General features: G+C 39.2%; 1 protein-coding gene across 5 annotated transcripts in view; it reads right to left on the bottom strand.

The window, feature by feature from the left end:
- Positions 1-19,683, bottom strand: part of tfap2d (transcription factor AP-2 delta (activating enhancer binding protein 2 delta)) — a 36,090-nt gene extending 16,407 nt beyond the window's left edge. The window contains exons 1-2 of one of the 5 annotated variants that reach the window (XM_008397320.2): positions 17,255-19,683; positions 2,006-2,524 (exon numbers count right to left, since the gene is read on the bottom strand). In XM_008397320.2, the coding sequence (XP_008395542.1) occupies positions 2,006-2,491 (486 nt within the window). In that variant the 5' untranslated portion in view covers positions 2,492-2,524; positions 17,255-19,683. The other 4 variants (XM_017302319.1, XM_008397319.2, XM_017302320.1 and 1 more) reach the window with 4 other exon arrangements.
- Between the last annotated feature and the right edge of the window lie 1,525 nt (positions 19,684-21,208).

The following is a 21,208-nucleotide window of genomic DNA, read 5'->3' as shown; positions in this document are numbered from 1 at the left end:
GGAAGCCATTTTGTTAGAAAGTGCACACCACTTAGGAGGCTTGGAGCAGATCTGAGGTCACATCATGAAAGATTCTGCTCGCGGTTCGCTCAGAAACGAGCCTAATTTAAAAAGCTTCCGGCTACAATCAAGGACAGCGCGACTCATCCTGACTCAGAAATCCGCTGAGTGTCCAGAGTTGGCAGCAACATCCTGATACCTGTTGAAATCTGGAGGTAAACGCAGATCTGGGCCTGCACGTGTGCAGATCTGACATCAGATCCGGATCAGACTCGCGTGCTATCAACAATGTCATCAAAAAGGAGAACACGCGATTTTTATTCAGAAAACACTTAATCCCTGTGCGAGCCTCCAGGCCTGGCGCACGCAGAACCCCCTCTGATTAAAATAAACCGGGAGGAGACGGGTAAAAAAAAATAAAAAGAATAAAAAGAAAAGAGAGATAGAAGGTTTATGGAGCGCCTTCTTAACAAGCCCCTGCTCCGTTTCTTTTCTTCTCATTCCGGAGCTAAAGTGATTATAAAATCAATATACAAAACGCAGAGGTCTTGCATGAATTAGCTCGCTGACGGGGGAAAGGTGTGGCAGCTGCTTTGTTCGCCATGAAAATCTCTTTAACGCGCTGAAAGATGCGACGGGGCTGCGCGAGACCAAGGAAGGGCGCATCTGTTGGGTTCATGCATCCGCCTCGTGCAAGCTCAGGTTCACAAGCCGCTCCTTTCTTTTCCGCATATAAAAGGTCAAAGTGCGCCCTTTAAAATCCCACAAGCCTCCAGTAAAACGGTATGCAAAAAAAATAAAATAAAATAAAAAATACCCAAAAAGAGCCGAAGAATATCATAAAAATTCAAAATTGAATGAAAAAAATGAAATCTATCAATATAAAAATGATTTGCATCGATATTATATATTTTCATTACGTCAAAATATAAATTAAATCACATGCGCTAATTTTAAAATTAGAAATACCCGACACTTAAAAAAATAACTAAAAAAAGACACAAAGTATTCCATAATATTTACAATCCATGCGTAATTACCACATTTTTTAACCTTATAATTATATTATCAAATTATAATAAAAGATCATTTCTATTTAGATAATATGATTTGTAATTTATGCAAAATACATATTTAAAAACATATTTACTGTTCTGGTTTTACAAATTTTGAAAAAAAGTGAAATAAAAAAATGAGACTTTAACCAGTTGAACAAATTCTGCTTTGGAGGAAAAACAAACATTTTACGCGACTGAAATTACGTGTCAGTGTGTTTAACCAGCGCCGCGTCTTTAAAACCGGCTCAGATGTCGCTGCATAAGTAACAAAGTTGATTGACGTTAAGTCCGTAATTGGATAAACTACGGTGCTTTATGCTGCTCGAGTCGGCTATTGTGTCCCGAAGCCCGATCCGTTAATCCGCCCTTTACCGGAGAATGGAGCAACCAGCGGCTTTTCTTTGCCCCAGCAGACACACACACACACACACACACACACCCTTTTTTCAACTTGGTCATTTCTTTACATCGAAAGGAATTATGTAAAATATGGGTCACGTGTGTTTCTGGGAGAAATAAAGGGATGGTTTCACAATAGGGCGGTATAGACTGCCAGTCAATTAACCTTTAGAAACGGGCCTGCCTTTCAGAGGCGTCGTGCCGTGTGGACTTGACATTTACTTAGCCCGCTTTTTGTACGCTCACGTTTTGCTTCGGAAACAAAATTATCTCAAGATCAAATCCAATATGAGTAAAGTTACAGTCCCTGAGTGGAAAGCGTCGAGCCTCACAGACAGACAGACAGACAGACGTCTGTTATTCTGTTCAGTATTTCGGAACTGCAGTGGAACAAGAAGAGGGGAAGGTTTTTGATTAGTGGGCCAGTGGGGCAGGGATACATCCGTGTTTACTACTTCTTGTTAAAGCAATCACAATGGAGATTTTTTTTGTTTGTTTGTTTGTTTGTTTTTTTATGTGTTGGGTCTGGATTCGGAGGCCGCCGGTACCTGCAGGTCGTCTCCCGCCGGCGGAGGGAGGCCCAGGCCGGCGGCGGGCAGCAGCCTCTGGTCCGGGTGGTGCATGCCGACGCCGTAGGCTTGAGAGCCGTGTGACGTCATCAGCGACAAGTCATGGCGCCGGTAAGCGTCGAGGCAGCCCAGCTCGCGCCGCTGCTGCTCGTCCAGGCACGAGGACTTGAGGGCCGAGCGCGCGTTGTGGAGGTTGATGAAGTCGGCGGGCTCCCCGTGGTGGATCTGCTGGTAATACTGGCCGGAGTGCAGCGAGTTCAGCCCGTAGGCCTCCGGGGCCACGGCCGGGTGGGAGTGCTGGAACTCGTAGTGGAAGGACTGGTGGTGCAGGGGCGTGTACTGGTGGTTGGCCGAGAAGTAGGGCGAGGCGAACTCCGTCCCCGCCGGCGCTGGGTAGGTGAGCGGCGACGAGGAGGAGTAGGCGACCGAGGAGTTGGCCACCGACTCCAGACAACCGAGCTGCATGAGCCGGTAGCTGTTTGAACCGTCGTGACGTATCTGGAAGATAATAAAGAGACAGGGAAAGATATGAGCAGTGTCATTTAGCATCAGCCGGTGTCTCCTCTCTGCCTCCCAAACACACTCCAAAACACAACTCACACACTCTCAAAGCGGTTTTTTTTCTTCTTCCTCTCTCCTCCTCACTTTAAACCACCTGAAGGAGATGTCATTTCAACGCGCCTGGGAGGGGAACGATCGCGCTGCAACAGGAGCAATAGGTAGTTTTTTTCCCTCCCTTTGGCATGCCTGTCACTCTCTGTGCAGCATTTAAAACGGCGTGCTGTTATATGTTATTATTATTACCGAGCTGCTGGCAAATTCACTACCCAGCCCTGCTGCTCGCCATGGAGGTAAGACACAAAGGCGAGTTCTGCCCTGAAATGTCCTAATCACTCACATTTATAATACAAATAAAACCCAAATAAGACTCTTTTAGCCACTTCTTTTTCTGTTCTTGYACTCCATGAACTACGTTTCTTTTACAGTTTAACCAAAACCATTTTTTTTCTCCAACTCGGCACCCTTCGCTTTTATTCTATAAATTAAATCCTATTAAATGAAATAAAGCAGCCTACCTCTGCGTCGTGGACAAGTCCGGGGAAGGTCGCTGACATTGTTCTCTCTCCAAAATAACCCGGAATATTTTGGTCTTACTCTCCTATACGACCCGATCGAATAATAATAGTAACAATAACGATAATAATAATAATAATAATAATAATAAAAAAAGTGCTTTAAAATCCTCCAAAAAAAAAAAAGCGAGAGAGATGGAAAAGTTCCCCTTTTGCGCGCTCTCGGTTTTGGTAGAAAGCTGGCGGAACGCGAGCGTCTCCCCTCTGCACGGACGGGGCTGGCGCACGGATTTTGTACTTGCAGGGTATTTCTCGGCTGATGTCGTAGGTCCCTTGGTAATATAGAAGTTTTGAAAATTAAGCATCAGCACTGAGGAATGGGAGGACAATAGACGGAGAAGGAGCATCCCAGGAGACAAGGAATAAATATTGTATCTTCGCCCTAATAAGGAACCGAGAGCTTCTTTCAACGTTTTCGACGCTTTTTTGTGGACATTTTTTCCCGGTTTTTGACTCGTTTGTGTTTCCACGAGGTCCGCTGCTCGGTTTTTCGTCGTGATATTATTGTTTTTTTTTTTACTCGCAGCTGCAATAGTCGCTTTTAACGAAAATCGTGCGGATTTTCAACGACAACTGTAAGTTTAATTTGCAATGTTTTGGAATAAGCTTTGAATGTAAAACATGCTTATGTTTCTGCTGAAAGCGGTCATGTTCTCATGAAACTGGATGCTTTTGTGCTTTCTGCATGCAYCAACTGTTAGCCTTTTTATTGTTTTTTACATTAAATACTGTTTTCACGTATTATCCGTTTGCGTTTTCAAATAATCAATATTTTCACAGATTAATTCACTGCAATAAACGATTCGAATAACATATTTTTGCAGACAGTTGGAAATTTATTCGTGTTTATGTTTTTCTTCTTGTGTACAAATCTGTTGTTTTTTTTCTCCACATTTTTCTAACTTCTACATTAATCTTCTGACGCATTTGATTTATTTTTTTTCCCGTTTTTCTCCGCAGTCTGTGAATGTTTTCTTTGTTAATAATGAACTCGTTATTAATGCTGTGGACACGCTAGGCGTGCGCATGTCTGGTTTCAAACGTGTTTATTATTATTTTGTGAATATAATTTTTATTTTATGGTGCTTTTCTTCATATTTTCCTTTCTCTTATTGCTGTAACTCACCTGAGCGCCCGGGGTGGTCCTGCCCAGCTCAGCGGTGCCGTCATACAAATTATGGTGTTTTTGTTTACTTTTTAGAAAAATATCGTATATGTATTATTTTTTTTAAGAGYATATACTAGGGGGAAAATGAAATATTTTATCTGATAGGAAAATAAATGCAGCTAAACACTAACAGGTGAATAAAACCTGCAATAATAATAAAAAAAAAAACAATACAAGCTCCACGACAAACATCCAGAAAACAGACAGTGACTTGCCCTCAGGCCTTCTGGTAAAAGCAATAGAAACACATAAACACAAACGCGGAAGTTTCTGTGGTCTGAGCCTGTTGGCGAGGAGCAAATAGAAATAAAGGAGAGGGATAGAAACCGGAGGAAGAGGAGAGAAGAGGAGAGGAGAGGAGAGGAGAGCTACTCTACTGTCTGTCAGGTTTCCTGCCACTCAAAAACAAACCTGAGAGAAAAGGAGAGAGAGATGAAGAGGGAGGGAGGGAGGGGGCAGCGGCTCTCCGTCGGAGCAGAGATGAGCCCTAATCAGTCTTGTTTGGATGTCTCTTTTTTTCCCTGCTCAGCTGTAACTGCAACCAAAGCGACTCGCTGATATTATTAAAGTGCAGACTGCGGCCGCGCTGACGCCGCGGTTGACTCTGCGCTTTTAATTGAGTAACTATTTCCCTTCCCATCTGTTCCCGCTTCCCTCTTAATCTCAGCCCAAATATCGGTTGCAAAATGAACAAAAGCAACAACCCGCAATTAAATAAACACGACGGWGATGGTTTTAAATGTGTAGCTGCAGTTTTGCTCTTTACTACCGAGTCATGTGTGCCGCCGCTCACTTTCTTCCAAATCAAAAAGACAGTTTATCCCATTTTGTTACATTCAAATACAGGAAAGGGAAAAAAAATCATCACATTAAGCAAATAGCGACCCTGGCACAGAGGCGGTGGAGCGTCGGGGGCGCCGTAAATAGCCTCTTTTAAAAAGTTCTCAAGGCCTTTTATATTTTAATTAACCGATACCGATTGTTTTGCCTGGAGGCTCGACGTGAAACCTCTGCGCGACCAGACCGGTGAAGGCCGGCTGTCGTACGCCAGGTATWAAAAARAAAGAAAGGAAAGAGGAAGAGAGGGAGGGTAGAGGGTGGAGAGAGTGGAAAAGAGGAGGAGGGATGAACAGGAAGGCCAGCAGGAAAAGAGAGAGRTGAAGGGAGCAAGAAAGCRTCTATATRAAGTGGTTAAATGTGGTGATGCCTGTTTTTTAATTGTCATTTGACACCAAACCTTCATGAGAAGAGCARCATGTTTTATTTTATGTTTTTAAACAAATCATGATGACACCAGAAAGGCTGCATGTGCAACAAKATTACATTATATGGACAGAAAAGACTTCTCTTTAAGTCTAMATGAGGTATAAATGTGGTAATAATGTGCTTATTGTGGATTTGGGCAAACCAAGCCAAGACATTCAACAGCAAACTATGCTCTAAAAATTTAAATTTACGGCTCTAGTTGTAATCATATGTGGAATTGGTCAGTTTGATGGTTATGTCAATTTAAAGGTGTTTGGTTAAAAATTTCTGCAGTTTTTTGGGAGTTGCATAAAAAGGACAGAGTAAATGTAAACTCATCACCTTCCTGGATCTTAATTAGTTAATGGAAATGGGGGCACCAGATAAAATTCAGCTCCAGGCCGCGTAAAATCTTGGGTCGGCTCTGTTTTGATGGTACATTCCTTTTAAAAACAAAGAAAACTAATAGGACAAAATGAAACACGTAGAAACATAACCAAGAACAAAATAAGTAGCTGTCCACTTTATATATTATGTAATATGCACTTAATTATCATAAATTTCAGTGTGGATGTTCGGACATTGTGAGTGGTGTTCCTCAGGGGTGAGTGTTTGGTCCCAAATTATTCATTTCATTCATTAATGACATAAGTAAATCATCAACAATCCTAAGACATATTTTATTTATCATTCAAATATTTAATCTTCTTTTTCATGCTATTACTGCTATTACTTTTTTATTCATTTACAGTTTAAAATGAAGATGCCGCATGTTGACCTAAACAAAAGTTTTGAAGAAAAAAAATCATGCCTCTTCTCCCCAAAAATGTGAATTCAAAGCATCAATCAACCATCCGTATTTCAATGTACTTTTCTGATTTAAAACATGAAAGAGACGTACATTGTTGAACAGAAATTATATTAATATATTTGACTGTTTTATGAGTTAAAAACCAACCAAAAAAACTCAAAAAACAAAATTGTTTCCCATAATATAGAAGGGAATCTTAATTTCTACATCACAAAGCACATTACTCACATTTTCCTTTGTATTATTATTATTATTTTTATATATTAGTAGTAGATAATGAGGTACGTTGCGGCTACAGTCCATCGCCGAACCGAGGCACCAGTTGCGCGTAACGGGGCTTAACGCCGGCGAGTGGCCCCTCTTTTACCAGGGGGCCGAGCGCGCCGCAGCAGATGCGCACTGATCTCCGGACAGGAGCCAGTCCATCTGGCGCCTGACGAGGCAGGGAAAGGCCCGAAAGCTCGCTCGGTAGTTCAGCCCAGAGGCGAGAATTTAGATCAGCCCCGAGGTTTTCTGGATGGACCGACAGGGAGCGATGGGGGGCGGCGGGGTGGGTGGAGGGGGCCTGTCATCTTTAGGGGCCAACAGGAAGTAAAAATAACTTTACGGTTGGGATTTGAACGCGCGTGTGACCTAATATTGTAATTTATTATCAATATTTCGAAAATCCAGGCTGTCTAATGGTGTCCGTTTTATTTATTTAAGTTATTATTGTTATTGTTTTTACTTTTTGGCGCGTATCTCTCATCCATTAAAAACCAAAAAAAAAGAAAATCAGACTTGGGTTGCGTATTTATCAGATCCATTACGTCTTATTTTAAACTTTTCCTCTACAATGTTACCTTGTTTTGACAGAAAACAACATAATCGCCTCTATTTCCCTGGATAAAATCATGTTATTGTTTATTAATGAATTAGTTTTTAGATAGTTTAACAAACCGGACATCTTTCATTTCACCAGCATCTGCATAAAACGTCACAATAAGCTTCCCAAAGTACCATGAGCAGCATTTTGACCATATTTCGTTTTAAAAATAGAAAAGCAACAATAATCGTAATTGAAATTCAGTCTACATGTCCTTCTGAAAGCTTCTTCTCAGACACTGGACGTATTTTACGTCGTTTATTCCAGTAACTGTTCTAAATGTTTTGTTTTCTTTAACCAGTTTTCTTTAAGTTAAACTCCTGTGATCTGATTAACCACACCCACATTTTCCAGTATTATATCAACAGACATCTTTAACAACCATTTCACGTTGTTTAGACGGAAGTAGGAGTTTTTTTCTGTCTGCTGAACGGAAGTGATGACGTTAATCTCATTAGAAACTATTTCTAATTGTTTTTAGTTATTTCATTTAAAGACCACCTGTGTAAAACACCAAAAGGCTTAGAAAAGGCAGAGAAAACACCGTGAGATCACGATGATCAGACTGGATTGGTGTAAACGGTTTAATACAGAGCCACAACTTATCCATAATAGATCACTACATAGCCTGCAGTCATTTAATCCAGCCTATTACTGCCGTGTAATCCCCTTTACAGGCGAGGCTTTAACACAACTTTCAGCACATTGTGTCAGATTCTAACACTTAGATCAACTCAGGATACATTCAAAGGTTAGACGGATCCATGCTGCGTTTCAAAATGCCCTGGATGCTTTCAGAAACATCAAAATGCTGCTTATAATAAAAAGTTTAAAAAAAAAAACACCAAAACAAGCCATGTTTCAGTTCGCGAGCGAGCAGGAAGAGAAAGAAAGTCAAAAACATTCCCAGCCTGCTTCCGCACATGTGCTGGCCTGGTTTATGGGTCTGTTTGGGCTCTAATGAACCCGGTCAGACTCCGGCCGGCCTCATATGGCCACCAGCGTCCGTTGAGTCGGTGCGTCTGCACCTTTCTCCAGCCAAAATAACGTCTGACACAATAAAAGCGCAGCGCAAAACAAACGGCGCGGCCAAAAAAAAAAAAAAAAAAAAGTAATTAAGAAAAACTGTGTCTGACCTACATAAAGGATGCGCCTCGGAAGGAAGCGCAGGTTAATATGCTAATATGGATCTGCTAATTGTGGGGATTTACTGTGTCGTTTTGGCGGAGGGGGGGAGACGCGGGGGGCGTCGCTGCCTCGGTTAAGCCTTCAAGATCTGCAGCAAATTAATTTCTTTTCATGGGGCGAGGAGAGCAGAAGAGGCAGGAAACAGGTGTTGAAGGAGGAACAGACCGCTGAAGGGTCCAGGGGCGTCTCCAGAAAGTTTGGTCAGGGTGGCCAGAAAGAAAACACTGAACTCTGAAATGTAGGTCTGTAGAAAAAATAATAAAATAACAACAAAAACCCAAAACAGATCAAACCAATTTTTAAAAAATTCCTTAAAAAAATGCAATCAGGTTATTTAAAATTGGTATTTTACATGTTTGCGCCTTAGTTTTTTTTAGCCTCTGCAACATTTTGAAAGACTTTCCCTCTGATAGCTTCCTAAAAATAAAAAAACAAACAAACAAAACAAAACAAAAAAAACAATAAAGGTACATTTAAATGAACAAATGATCTTTTTTGAGAAAAATGTTTGGCTAAAATAAAAAATAAAGAACATTACAAAGCTGACTTTACTTAGAAATGAGTTAAGTTAAAAAAAAACAATTTAATGGATGTGATACTGTAAAAGGATAAATACGTTAGGGGAACTTTATTTAAAAAAATCTCTTTTGTACCAATTGTAGTTTAATATAATAGCTAGAGACAGTTAAGTCAATGTAATTCAAGTTGTAGCAAAAACTAACTCTGCAGAGTTGATACAAATTAATTGAGTTAAAGTAACAAGTGAAGTTGAGTCAGAAAATCAGAAAATATGTTTTTACAGCTCAGTCCACCTACGGGATACTAACTAACTAACTAATTAACTAACTAACTAACTAACTAACTAACTAACTAACTAACTAACTAACTAACTAACTAACTAACTAACTAACTAACTAAAAGTCAAGAAGCTCGTTTTTATCTTATTTCAGGCTTCAAATGCATACAAAAACAACACAAACTCTCCAAATAATGGAAAGAAAAATACCAAATAAAACTTATAACGCAGGAAGTAGCCAGACTGTTTTTAAGGCACTTATACATGAAGTAAATACAAAAGGAAGAACAAAAATCGTTGAAGCTCATTTTGCTTTTAAATTTGAATCAAAATGAGCAAACATTCAGTGCTGCCCCCTATTGGTGGCGCCGTTGCTCATGTTAAATCTGCGTTTTTGTTCATTTCTGTCCCTAATTTCTCTTAATATCAGATTATCGCCCATGTTAATCTCCTGTCATCTGCACATGGTAATATATTAATAATCACGTGACCTGGGGTGGCTCCCCCCGCCCCCCTCCTCTTTACCACCATCAATCAGGACTTTTTGTTTACTTCACGGACCCTCCAGAAAACAGGAACAACGCGCGTCCTTTGGCTACCTGCAACAACCGAGTATCATTGCCTGTCTGTGTTGCCAATTAGCGCGTTTAATTGTTGCTTCTTTGTTGCCGTAATTACTCGGGAAGTCAGCTGAGAGGTTGAATCCAGGTCAAACACGTGTCATCTGCTGCGAACAAACAGAAGAAAAGGCCAATCTGCTCCCAACGGACATGGCGGCGATGATTATGAACAAGCTTTTAGAGTTTAAGAAAAGGAGCCGAGTGACGTCCTTTCTTCCTGTGTGACGCTGATTTATTAAAGCAATAATTTGGAGAAGGCAGCAGGATCGCGATCGACTGCTAATGAGTGTTCGGTTGGTGGGTTTAGTTGCTTCCAAGCCATCAATTAATGGTCTTCTGCGCTGAATGATTAACAGTACTTTTAATAAACGATTACAAGCATCAGCCGTGCAGGAGCGAAGCTGTAAAATTGATTTGGAAAACTTAACTCCAGCAGCTGTTGGATTAGTGTGAGCCCGCTGCGTGTGCGCGCGTCCGTGCGCGCCGATCGAAGTTCATTAACTTCTCTTTTCAAGAGTTTCTGAGGCGCTCCTGAAGATCACACGAAAGCCAAAAGTCTTTCGACTATTTCCCGTGCAGATGGGAGGAAAAGAGCAACGCTCTAAGATTTTCATCACCTCTCTTATGATCCTGGGTTGTTGTTTTTTTTTTTTTTCCTCTCTCTCCTCCAAAGTGAGATCCTTCAGCGTTTCAGACAAGATGTAAAAAATCTGCGCCGTGTCTGTTTATGTAGACTTGATGATTCTCCCATTGTGTCGGTGGGATTTCAGATCCATTCGGATAATTACCCCCATTAAAAGCAGAATAATGGTGATATCCGTGCGCGTTATTGCTTCAGAAGTGGCTCCAGGCTTTACTCTGAATGGAGGCTTCAATGCCAAGAGTTAAATGGATCTTTGAGGGTTGAATTAATTTTCAGTACGTTGGGAGGTTTTGTAACTGAAACCTGGCATCTGTAGGATGTATAAATCCAACACACGCCGGAAAACAATCCAATCAGATGAGCTTCTTTTAATCTGGGTGTAATTTTGTGTTTCCGTCGATTTTTGTGCCAAGATATGTTAGTTCTGGCCCAGTTCTACCTGTTCTAACAGCTCAGTGATGGTGATTTACCATTATAGTAAATCAGTGTAGAATAATTTAATCTGCTCTACAGATTTGGTAATTGTCGTTTTTCATTCTTGTCTCAATCTAAGGAGGGACCTTAATGCCAAAAATCTTACATTTTGTTTTCTTTTTCTGAAAGTGAGCTTTAGAGAAACTCATTGCAAAATGATCCTGTTAGAGCTTTACATTTTAATGCAGAGCAGATTTCTTAGAAAGGACACAGAAACCCAAAGAAGGCTTAAGAAAGCTGAAAAAGATTTGAGTTACATCATGCGCTACTCAGTGTTCAGTTCACTCTGCCACCGTAAAGTCCGATTTTAGAAAACACTGGAATCTGATCCCAAACTATATTTAGTTTTTTAAACCATTAGATGATCCTGTTAAATGATTTTTTACTTTTGCATGATGTGCTTGATTTGTTTAAACTTACATATGTTTGGAAAAACTGCAAGAAAATTAGAATTATGAGCATAAATGTTATTAATTATATTTATGATGTGTTTTTCCTGTGATTCTTCCACCTTGGTGTTGATCTCGATAAGATACGTTTTTATTTATGTGCTTTAAACTTTGACTCCAAAGGGACTTCATCAGGTTCATTTCAATATTGCATAACAATATCTGTGCATAATGTAGTGGTTGGTGTTTGTAAATGTGGATCTTAGGTTTTCTAATCATGAGTTCATGTAAATGTTACATGTGTGGAAATAATTTGTGCATATTTCTGATTATTGGATGTGATCGGTCAAACATTTAAAACCACCTTCAGTTTGTTTGCCTTTTTTTTATTTTACAAAAAAAAAAAAAAAAAAAAAAAAAAAAAAAAAATATTCCCTTATTTTGTCATTTGAAGCTGGAAATCATAAAGTAATCAGTGCCGTTTTATTGGAAATAAAAAAAGAAAAGGTGTTTGGGTGGAAAGCTGATGAAGATCTTTATTTATTTATTTTTAAATTGTTAAGGGTTTTTGCCACCCCCAAACAGATGTCGCCCTGGGCAGCGACCAACATCCACTTCATTAAAACTGCCAGCGCAACAGCTTTCCTGTGGATTCCATCTTTTTTCAAGCAAACCTTTCTTCGTGTTTCTCTAGCCTTTAATATTTTTTAAAAGTTTGGACTTTAAAGAATAAACTAATTTGTTTTGTTTGTAATAAAAAACCAAACTAAAATAAATTACTTGTCCCTTTTCCCTTTCAGTATTTATAAATGCAGCCTTGAAAGTTCTGATGAACTCATTAAAATGTCTGTAATATAAGAAAAAGATTAATAAACTGGTTTGTATTTTTATTTATCCAAATGCCTGCCTCTGTTTTTGTTGCTTTTTCCATGATAACTTTAACACTACAAGTGAAATGCTGCCTTATTATTTTTAATAATTGATTTTTTATACTGTGACAAAGGAAGTTGGTATGTTTTTAAATAGCAACCTTCCTGTTAGCCACTCATTTTACCTTCTTGCTTTGATATAAAAGGTGTTTACTATGTAAAACTATGAATGTTTTATGGTTTTTGTTTCTGTTTTGTAGTTTCTTCAGTTTTTTTCTCGCTTGTTCTTCTCATCCCTGCCAGCAGAGGGCGCCACTTGGGCCATGCAGCCCGAGGGGAGATTAACACCCTGGTCTCTGTGAAAACACACACACACACACACACACACACACACACACACACACACACACACACACACACACACACACAAACGCATTCTCCCACGTTCAGACCCAGTAAGTGTACACACGATCGGTTTGGTGTGTGGGGGTGATGCAGGTTGCATTGCTTTGATCGTGTAATTCCTGCGTAATCTCTGTAATCTCTTAAAGCAGAGCTGTTTGAATATATGTTGTATGAGTGCAGAATGAGCAAGAAACGATGTGTGTAGTGTACATTGAATTAGCGAGCCGAGACAGAGGCCGAGACTTCTGCAAAAAGGAAATCTTTAAGCATAAAACGATCCGGCCACCCGCTCTTTCTGGTTGTTTTTTTTTTTTTACTCCAGTCCAGACAGAAAAATACAGGCTGAAGGTTTTATTCTCCTTTACTTTTGTTTCAGTGGTTCTGTGAGGAATGACAGGGCGCAGACAGAGTCAAACCTTCTTGCTACGAGCTCTGTTGTTTCATCTGTTGAGAGAATGTCCCCAGGAAGTGGACGGACGTTTCAGAACCAGAGACAGAAATATGAAATGTTAACAATGCGCCAGATGAAAGCCTGCAGGCGCCAAACTCTGACCGTTCCTGTTGGTGTTCGGTGGAAATGTAACTGAAACTGTATGTGTACATGTGGAATTACTGCATAATAAAATACAATATTAAAAGCCTGATTTAAATGTTGTGTGAGATAAATGTACAAATAATTCACAATGATCATCTTGATGTTTTCACGTGAATCCTTCAGCAAATAAAATACATCTTGAAAACTGAAACTACTGATTAGAAAGAAGGCAAACTAATTTATTTAGTCATAAATCAGGTGTTTTAAATCATTTTGAGCTCTGAAAAATGCAGATATTACTTGAAATTGTTATTTTTCCTCATTTTGACCACAGATCTGAATGAGTTTCATTGGGATTTTATGCAGTAGAGCAACAGAGAGTAGAGCTCAATGTAAAATGATACATTATTTACAGTATTTTCTCCATATCTACAGGCTCATACACTCAATGTGTAGCAGAAAGCTGTAAGTAAAACACGGTGGAGGCAGCATCATGCTGTGGGAATCTTCAGGGATCCTGGTCAGAGTTGATGGGAAGACGGATGTTACCATATAATGAATTGATCTGGATTAAAAAGTAAAGTATATTCATGTGTCAGAACAGTCCAGTCAAAGTCCAGGCCTAAATCCAAACGATTGGAGCAAAACTCAAAAAATGTGCAAAAAAGATGTGGACAAATAAATGAGTAATATTCATAGAGACATATAACGAAACGCTTGCAGCTGTAATTACAGTTTTAACTTTTATATTAAACCAAGTATAATTTTCAAATATACATTTTGTTTTGGTTTATGATATAGATATCTGATAAAATTACAAAAAATATGGTTGTATCATGAAAAATATTTGTTTTATGCTAACAGTAACAAAGTAAACCTACTTAATGTTGGGTTTTTTTTGCAGTGGCGATATAAAATATTTAAATTGAGAAAATAAAATCCAATTGAAATGCATGAAAGCTCAGAAAGAAAGAGGTTTTAAAATCACAAGTTGCTACATTTATGTTGCAAAACCCAACAGCATAACAGCATAAGAGTTATGTAAACAACTAAAAGCATAAAAGGCTGTTTGGTTCAACAACTGAATGAAGAAATCAGCCATCAACTATCTAATCAAAAAGGTGCAGATCTGCAAGAATAAAAGAGTTTATTATAGGATTTATTAATAGAGTTTTAAAAACAAACCTCATGTTGTGACATCACAGACCGAGAAGTAGCAGAAAAATTCAGGGACTGTAAATGTTTTGGTCAGAATGACGGAAAATAACCAACATTGTTGCTGCGAATCATAACTGTAAACTGTTTGACTTTATATCGTCATGGTTAAAGAACAATATCATGCTATAGAGCTAAAACTAGCTGAAACGTTGCTCTGTTTGTGGTCCAGTCCTGAGTCAAACCCCACAGGTTCAGTTCACTGCAGCCTGGCTGCATAAATTAAATGCACCACCTTCTAAACTCTCAGAAGAATGTGATGAAATCTAAAGCCGAGCCGATTCTGGTTTGTTTTGACCTGCTGTACAATCCAAACCTTCTTCACCTGAAGATCACAAACTGAAAGTCGGCCATTTTGATTCAGCATTTCCTGCCAGAACTGAACCCATTATTTTTAAATAATCGGTTGCAGAAAGTTACTCAGATCTTACTGGAGTCTTAAAGCCTCTCCAGGCTTTTAACTGACTTAGTTTCTGGTGTTTTCCACTTTATTTAGCCTGATTTCCTGCATTATGAGATCTGCCTACTTCGTGCTGTCAGACAGGTTCAGGTCTGGGTGCAGCTTGTGAAAGTGATCCAAAAAGTTTCTTATTCACAGTTCATTTAAGATCCAGGAAGGAGGGAGGTTATATTTTCACACATGACTTTAACTCTTTAGAAATGTTGAAAAATCTATTAGAAACGTAATATTTGTCTGATAAAAAGCTGATTGATGATTTGAAAGATTTAAATGAACCTTTAAGTGCAAAGTGTTTATTTAACCAAACAAAACACGTTGATCTGTTTAGCGTGTGAAAACTATACAGGAGATTTGGTTGTTTCAGTGGCGCTAAGCTACGCTAAGCTAAACAATTAGCCAGTTTAGCTTAGCACAGCTAGCGTAGTTGTGCTAACTCTACTCAACTTATGAACATAAAATGAAAACTAGTGAATCGTTATAGATTACACATCACAAACAGCTGTTTATTTACCCCCTTTCCTCCTTTATGTAACGTTTTTTGTGAGCAATAATCAGTTATTACAAATAAATATCAGATACATCAACCTGCCAACATGGAAATGAGCCACTTGGCTATAATCTCATATATTTGCACGTAAATGTTAATATTTAATGTTCCGTTTAAAAAAATCCACTTAAAACAATTAACACAAGTCAATAAATAAATAGATTACATGTTGAACATGTTGAGCTGTAAAAACAAACTTTGGTCGGGTTGTTAAAATTTCACAACGTGGCGAGTTTATAGGAAATGTTCAGAGGAATTTCTTTTAAAATCGTCGTCATTGTGTGGCAGGAAAGAACAAAACTTTTAATAAAATGCCGACATCAAGTGACATCATTAATACTGTAAAACACAACTGTACAACTGTAATGTACTGTAAAACAGAAATATCATGATTTAAAATGACATGGTGCCGCAAAAAACACAAACATCGTTGTGCTCAAAGAGTCACGTCCACTGCCGTCCCAATAATGGGATTTAGTGACATAGTCGCAAAAGGTCAATGGGACAAATAGATATACATATGAGTTTGGCTAGAGATTGAGATTTGCTTTTTCTTCTTTTATTTTTTTAGCTGAGCTGGGGTTACGTTGTCGTTTGGGCCGGAAACTGTAAATCAGATCTGGCAACCTGAAATAAGTAGGACTTTAAAAGCCTCTGCATCACTTGACGGCGTGCAGGAGGAATCATCTGGATCCAGTGAGCCTTTCTGGTTAAAACATTCTCACAGCTCTACACATTAGCATACTTGTTCAATCTCAGACTCTCAGCAGCGAAAACGATATTACGAAAAAAGAAATAAACAAAGATCAAAACTTTGTCTTTCTTCCTGACAGGCCACCATTAGCCGTATTGATTTCAAACCCTCAGCCCCGCCATGTTCTCCGTTCGGCCCCGTAATGCTTTTGTTTATCCTCCGATGTGAGTCGGGGAGGATCTGAAGCGCAGATGAAACGGAGCCCAACCCGAACGGGGAGCAACGGGAGGCGCTTGTGAAACTTGTCGACAGAGTTGGTCAATTATAAGCGACTCCTCGGGCTTTGAGCCCCGCGGTCGGTCGGTCGGTCGGTTGGCCGCCTAACTCCCGCGCTGCAGAGGAAACCTGTTTACTGTGGAACAGCGTGCGACGATGTCAACCACAGCTTTACGAGCAAGGCGCCCGAGATCACAGATCCGCCGCTTCGTGGCAAGACAAACACCCACATTACATTACACACTCTCACACCCACAACACACGCAGACACACACCACAGCAGCATCACTGATGTGTGTGTTAAAAAGGGGAGGGGCCAGCTCTGCTCCCGTATAATTACCAGGAAAGTCTCCTGATGTGGAACCTTTGCTGTTCTCACAATGAACCTATTTACTGTTGGAAACCATCAAACACCTCCTGCACACACACACACACACACACACACACACACACACACACACACACACACACACACACACACACACACACACACACACACACACGGAGGTTTAAATACACCAACAGAGAAACGTACACACACACGCAAACCATTTCAAACGAATGCAGAGAAATAAACAGAGACGAGCGCACACAACCCCTTCACACCTCTGGGAATTTTACTATTCCGTACTTCTCTGCTTCTCTCATCCCTCTCTCTCTCTCTCTTTCTCACACCCTCTCTCTCTCTCTTCGTCTCTTCCTGTGCTCCTTTGTCTCCCTGATTATGCAGTCGATCCCAGGGTGCTCCACTCACTGAGATCATCCACCTGTCAATCTGAGGCACACATACACACCTTTTTTTTTTTTTTTTTTTTTTTTTTTTTTTTTTTTTTTTTTGCACACACCATTCCACCAGTGATATTGATACAGAGGAAATATTAATGACTTCACTCACCTGCAATATGCTGCTGTGTCTTGCACTTCCAACACCAGGCCATGCAATTCGTCAAGACGCACTTCTCGAAACTTCCACTCAAATGAAAACAAAAGAGAGAAACGTGGTGAAATAACACTGCATGCTTTGTCCCTGCGCGCGCACGCACACACACACACACACACACACACACACGCACAGAGAAATGTCAGAAGGTGTCATATCAAGTGGTGAAAAATGCAAGATGGCGTGTTATTTTAGCACATCTTTAACTCTTGTCACTCATTTTTTTGTGCGCTTTGACATCTTTTTCGTAGTTGTTTTCTACAATCGTATCACATCAGATGTTGTTTTGTTTGCGCTCAGGAGGAAACAGAACAAACGGTGGAAACCAGAGAAAATGAAGGTGATTAGAGACGAGTTTCACGCATTTATAAGCTGCCTTGGTCTTTGCGTTGGAGTGAAAATCAAGTCAGCCAAAGTAGACTTAAAGGAAAGACTTGTTGCAGCATCTGAACTATTTTTTTCTATAGTTTTAAGTGAATTTGAGCATCTAGTAATGAAAGCAAAGATTTAGATTTCGGATCCAGGTTATTGCAGGATGAGGCGGGTTGGGGATGGATTCAGAACTACAAATGTTTCCTGCAAGTCCATTTACCTCCAGTTCAGTTTGTTGTAATCCCAACATTGAGTCATCCGGCTTATTTTATGAAGCTTTTATGTGCTCGCTTACACGAAGTGGATGAAGATAAGGGGCGGATGAAGACGAGGTTTCGGGGAGAGACCCAAATGCAAACCACAGAAGACTGGAGACTCAAAGCTAAAAATATTTTTAAAACGTCTTTGTGACTAAAAAGTTATCAAAAAGTCTCCAAAACCGGCAAAAAAACTAAAACAAATGTAAAAACAACCATTATTTAGCTCAAGAAGAACAACAAAAATGCTGACGACACATTTCTACACTATAAAGATAAAAAAGGAAATTTTATGGTAAATCAGGTTTAGTTGGTTTCTCTTATGGATTATGTAAATATTGTCTGAAGTTTAGCTTTAGGATGAGCTTTTTTTATTTAAATATCTGGATACAGATCTTGGCGCAGAGAAACAAAACTTTTTTCCTCATGCAGTCGCCTCCACTGGGATTTAGCTCAGATTCCCACATTCCTGCAGCTCTGCATTGCATTACAAAAGACTCTTCACCCAGTCTCATTTTCAGAACTGTTTAAGGAACAGAAATCAATAACTTATGTAACTTCAGTCTAAACTGTATGGAATATTTTCCTTTTACATGAGCCACCTAACAGGTAACCTAAAAAAAGAAGCAACTGATGCGTCATATGTGGGATTAACAGTGTGATGTCTTTGCATCATGCATGATAGAATTTCATCTGATCATTGTTGTTTTTAAACTTAACAATAGACGTTCAGATAGTAAGATAGCACTGATTTTATAAACATAAAACCAGTGTAAGCCAAAATCTATAAGAGATGTATAAACAGCTCCAGATTAAATCTGCAGAAATGTTGATTATAGCAACTGCACTGAGAGATTAAGATTAAATATCGGTGGATAAGATTTGTAGGGTTGAAGTGGAAACAAACATGGAGGCACCAGAAGGCTGGAAACTGAAATCCAGTTTATTTTAGTTGAAAGCTTGTCAAAGTTAAAAACATTGAATGAATCTCTGTAAGTTTGAGAATGCAGGTGAAATTATTMAAAACATGAAGCATCTGCATTAACCCAAAGCAACATTATCAACAATAAACATCCCGATGCTCTCCTGTGTCGTCCTTTCCAAAGAAAAATGCTTTAAAAAGAGAAAAACCCTTTAGCATGTACCAAAAAACTAGAATAAATACAAAATGCATTATAAATAACAATATCAACATTGTTACACGACATTGTACAAAGTTAAAGTCCAGTAAAAAATCTATTAGCTGATCTACAGTTGCAAAAAACTCAAATCAAAAATCTGTTTAAAGATTCAATTTGGCTACTAAATATGAGTTATGATTAAAAACCACAATTACATGAAATGAAAACAGGTGATGATAGAAAAATCCTCCAGAAACACCAAAGTTTTTGCAGCAGCATTAAAACAAAGAACTAAAACTTTTCCTAAAGTGTAAATTTTGCCACATTTTGAGAAGAAAAGTTTTGAAAAAGCAGGAAGACAATTTATATGAATCAGCAAAAAAAGAGGAAAAACTGTAAATATGTGCTGCTCTGTTAAATAATGTTGCATAAATATTTATTTAAAACAACATAAATATTGTTGTCTACTTTAAAACAGACACGTTGTTCAAGTTGTCTTTATAAAACTTTGTTTTTGGAGCTTCAACATTTCATGGTAAGTCCGGTGAAAAACATCAACGTCTTCTGGTCTTTAGATTTATGGAGTTTCTTCTTATTTCAGAATAAAAGCCTCCAGCGGCGGAAAAACAAAGTTATTATCTCACAGAAAAAACAGAATGGAGATCCAACTTAAAAAAAAAAGAGTTAATTTGTTGCCTGTGACTTGGATAAATTTAATTTGATTACGTGTAACAAAACAACACATTTTTAAAGTGCTCTTCTTGATTCCCATGATGCTTCAGCTCTGCATAAAACACTTTATCCACTGATTCTTCTACAATCTGAGTCATTACACAAAAGTCTTAAACATTTGAATAGACTTTCACAGTTGAACCCTAATAATATGATAAACACTGGGCCTGTCACAATAATCAATAAATCAATAAATGATAAGTTAAAACAAACTCAATAATTTCCATTAATCGTTTATCTCCTTTTTTCTGTCTTTTTACCAAAAACTGGAAGATAAAAGTTTTCAGTTTGGTGCTTTAGTCTCAACTAAACCATTTTCTGAAGGACAATTTTGTTTACAAAGACTTCAAAATTAATTGTATTTATTTATTTGGGGTATTGAAAATGTCTTCCAGTTCCAGTGTTAAATGTTTATTAGAATTCAAAGTTTTCTGATGTTTGATGTTGTTATAAGGTTGAGCCTGGCGGTTGAGGCGCTCGGCAGTCAAACATCCAGCAGCCCGTCGTGTTTTTGAGTCAAAAAATGAACGATTTTTGACTTTCATTTGCTTTTCAAATGAAAACCAACTATAAAGTCTTAAAAAATGCAAACATTTTTAAAAGACTTAAATAAACAAGTAATGCTTAGCCTGGTGGGGGCACAAGCAAAGCCTGGCGGCCCGCCAGGCTTATAATACGTTGGGAGGACACCCCGCAATTATATTACCTAAAAATGGCCTCAAAACAACAATATTATCGTTTATCGCAATAACTTCTGGAACAATTTGTTATTGTGACATAAATTCAGTGTGTTCAGATACTTTGTGAAGTCTTTGCAGTGACTTTTTTCAAAACAGCTAAATATTAATCCTAAAACGAGTTTGTTTCCCCTATTTTCATGTAAACTTTCTTCCCGTCTCGTTAAATCCCGGCGCACTGCAGGCGGACGGACTCTCGGTCAGACGTATATCACCTTGTGTCCGCAGCTCGTTTCGTTTCTCATCCTCATTCCATAACGCTCTCTGAGATCCCGGGCCACAGCCTCCTGCGCTCTGATTGTGGGGGTTTCCATGGCAACAGAGTGGTCTTGTGGCCCTGGATGTACGCAGAAGCACACACACGCACACATTTTCGCTCTCCCTCCGTCTCCTCATGCATACATATTCGGAGCTACAGGTGCCCCCAAAAGTATCATCCTTCCCGCCTTTGATTGACACACTCGAGGGGTTGCGGATCACAATTAGTGATGCGGCTAATTTCCCACAATGCCCTGCAGCCACTGGGCACCCATTGCGCCCGCAAGCAGGCTCATCAATATTCATGAGGATATCTGATGAATATGTAAATGGCAACAAAAGGAGCCGGTAACCAGGTGAACGACCGCAGCTCAGCAGTCTGAGGCCGCGGCATGCGCAGGAAACCCACGGCTGACAGGAAACGGCATCTTC

Source organism: Poecilia reticulata, linkage group LG21 (genome assembly GCF_000633615.1).
Source record: "Poecilia reticulata strain Guanapo linkage group LG21, Guppy_female_1.0+MT, whole genome shotgun sequence".
Lineage (NCBI taxonomy): Eukaryota > Metazoa > Chordata > Actinopteri > Cyprinodontiformes > Poeciliidae > Poecilia > Poecilia reticulata.
This window is presented reverse-complemented; position numbering and strand designations above follow the sequence as displayed.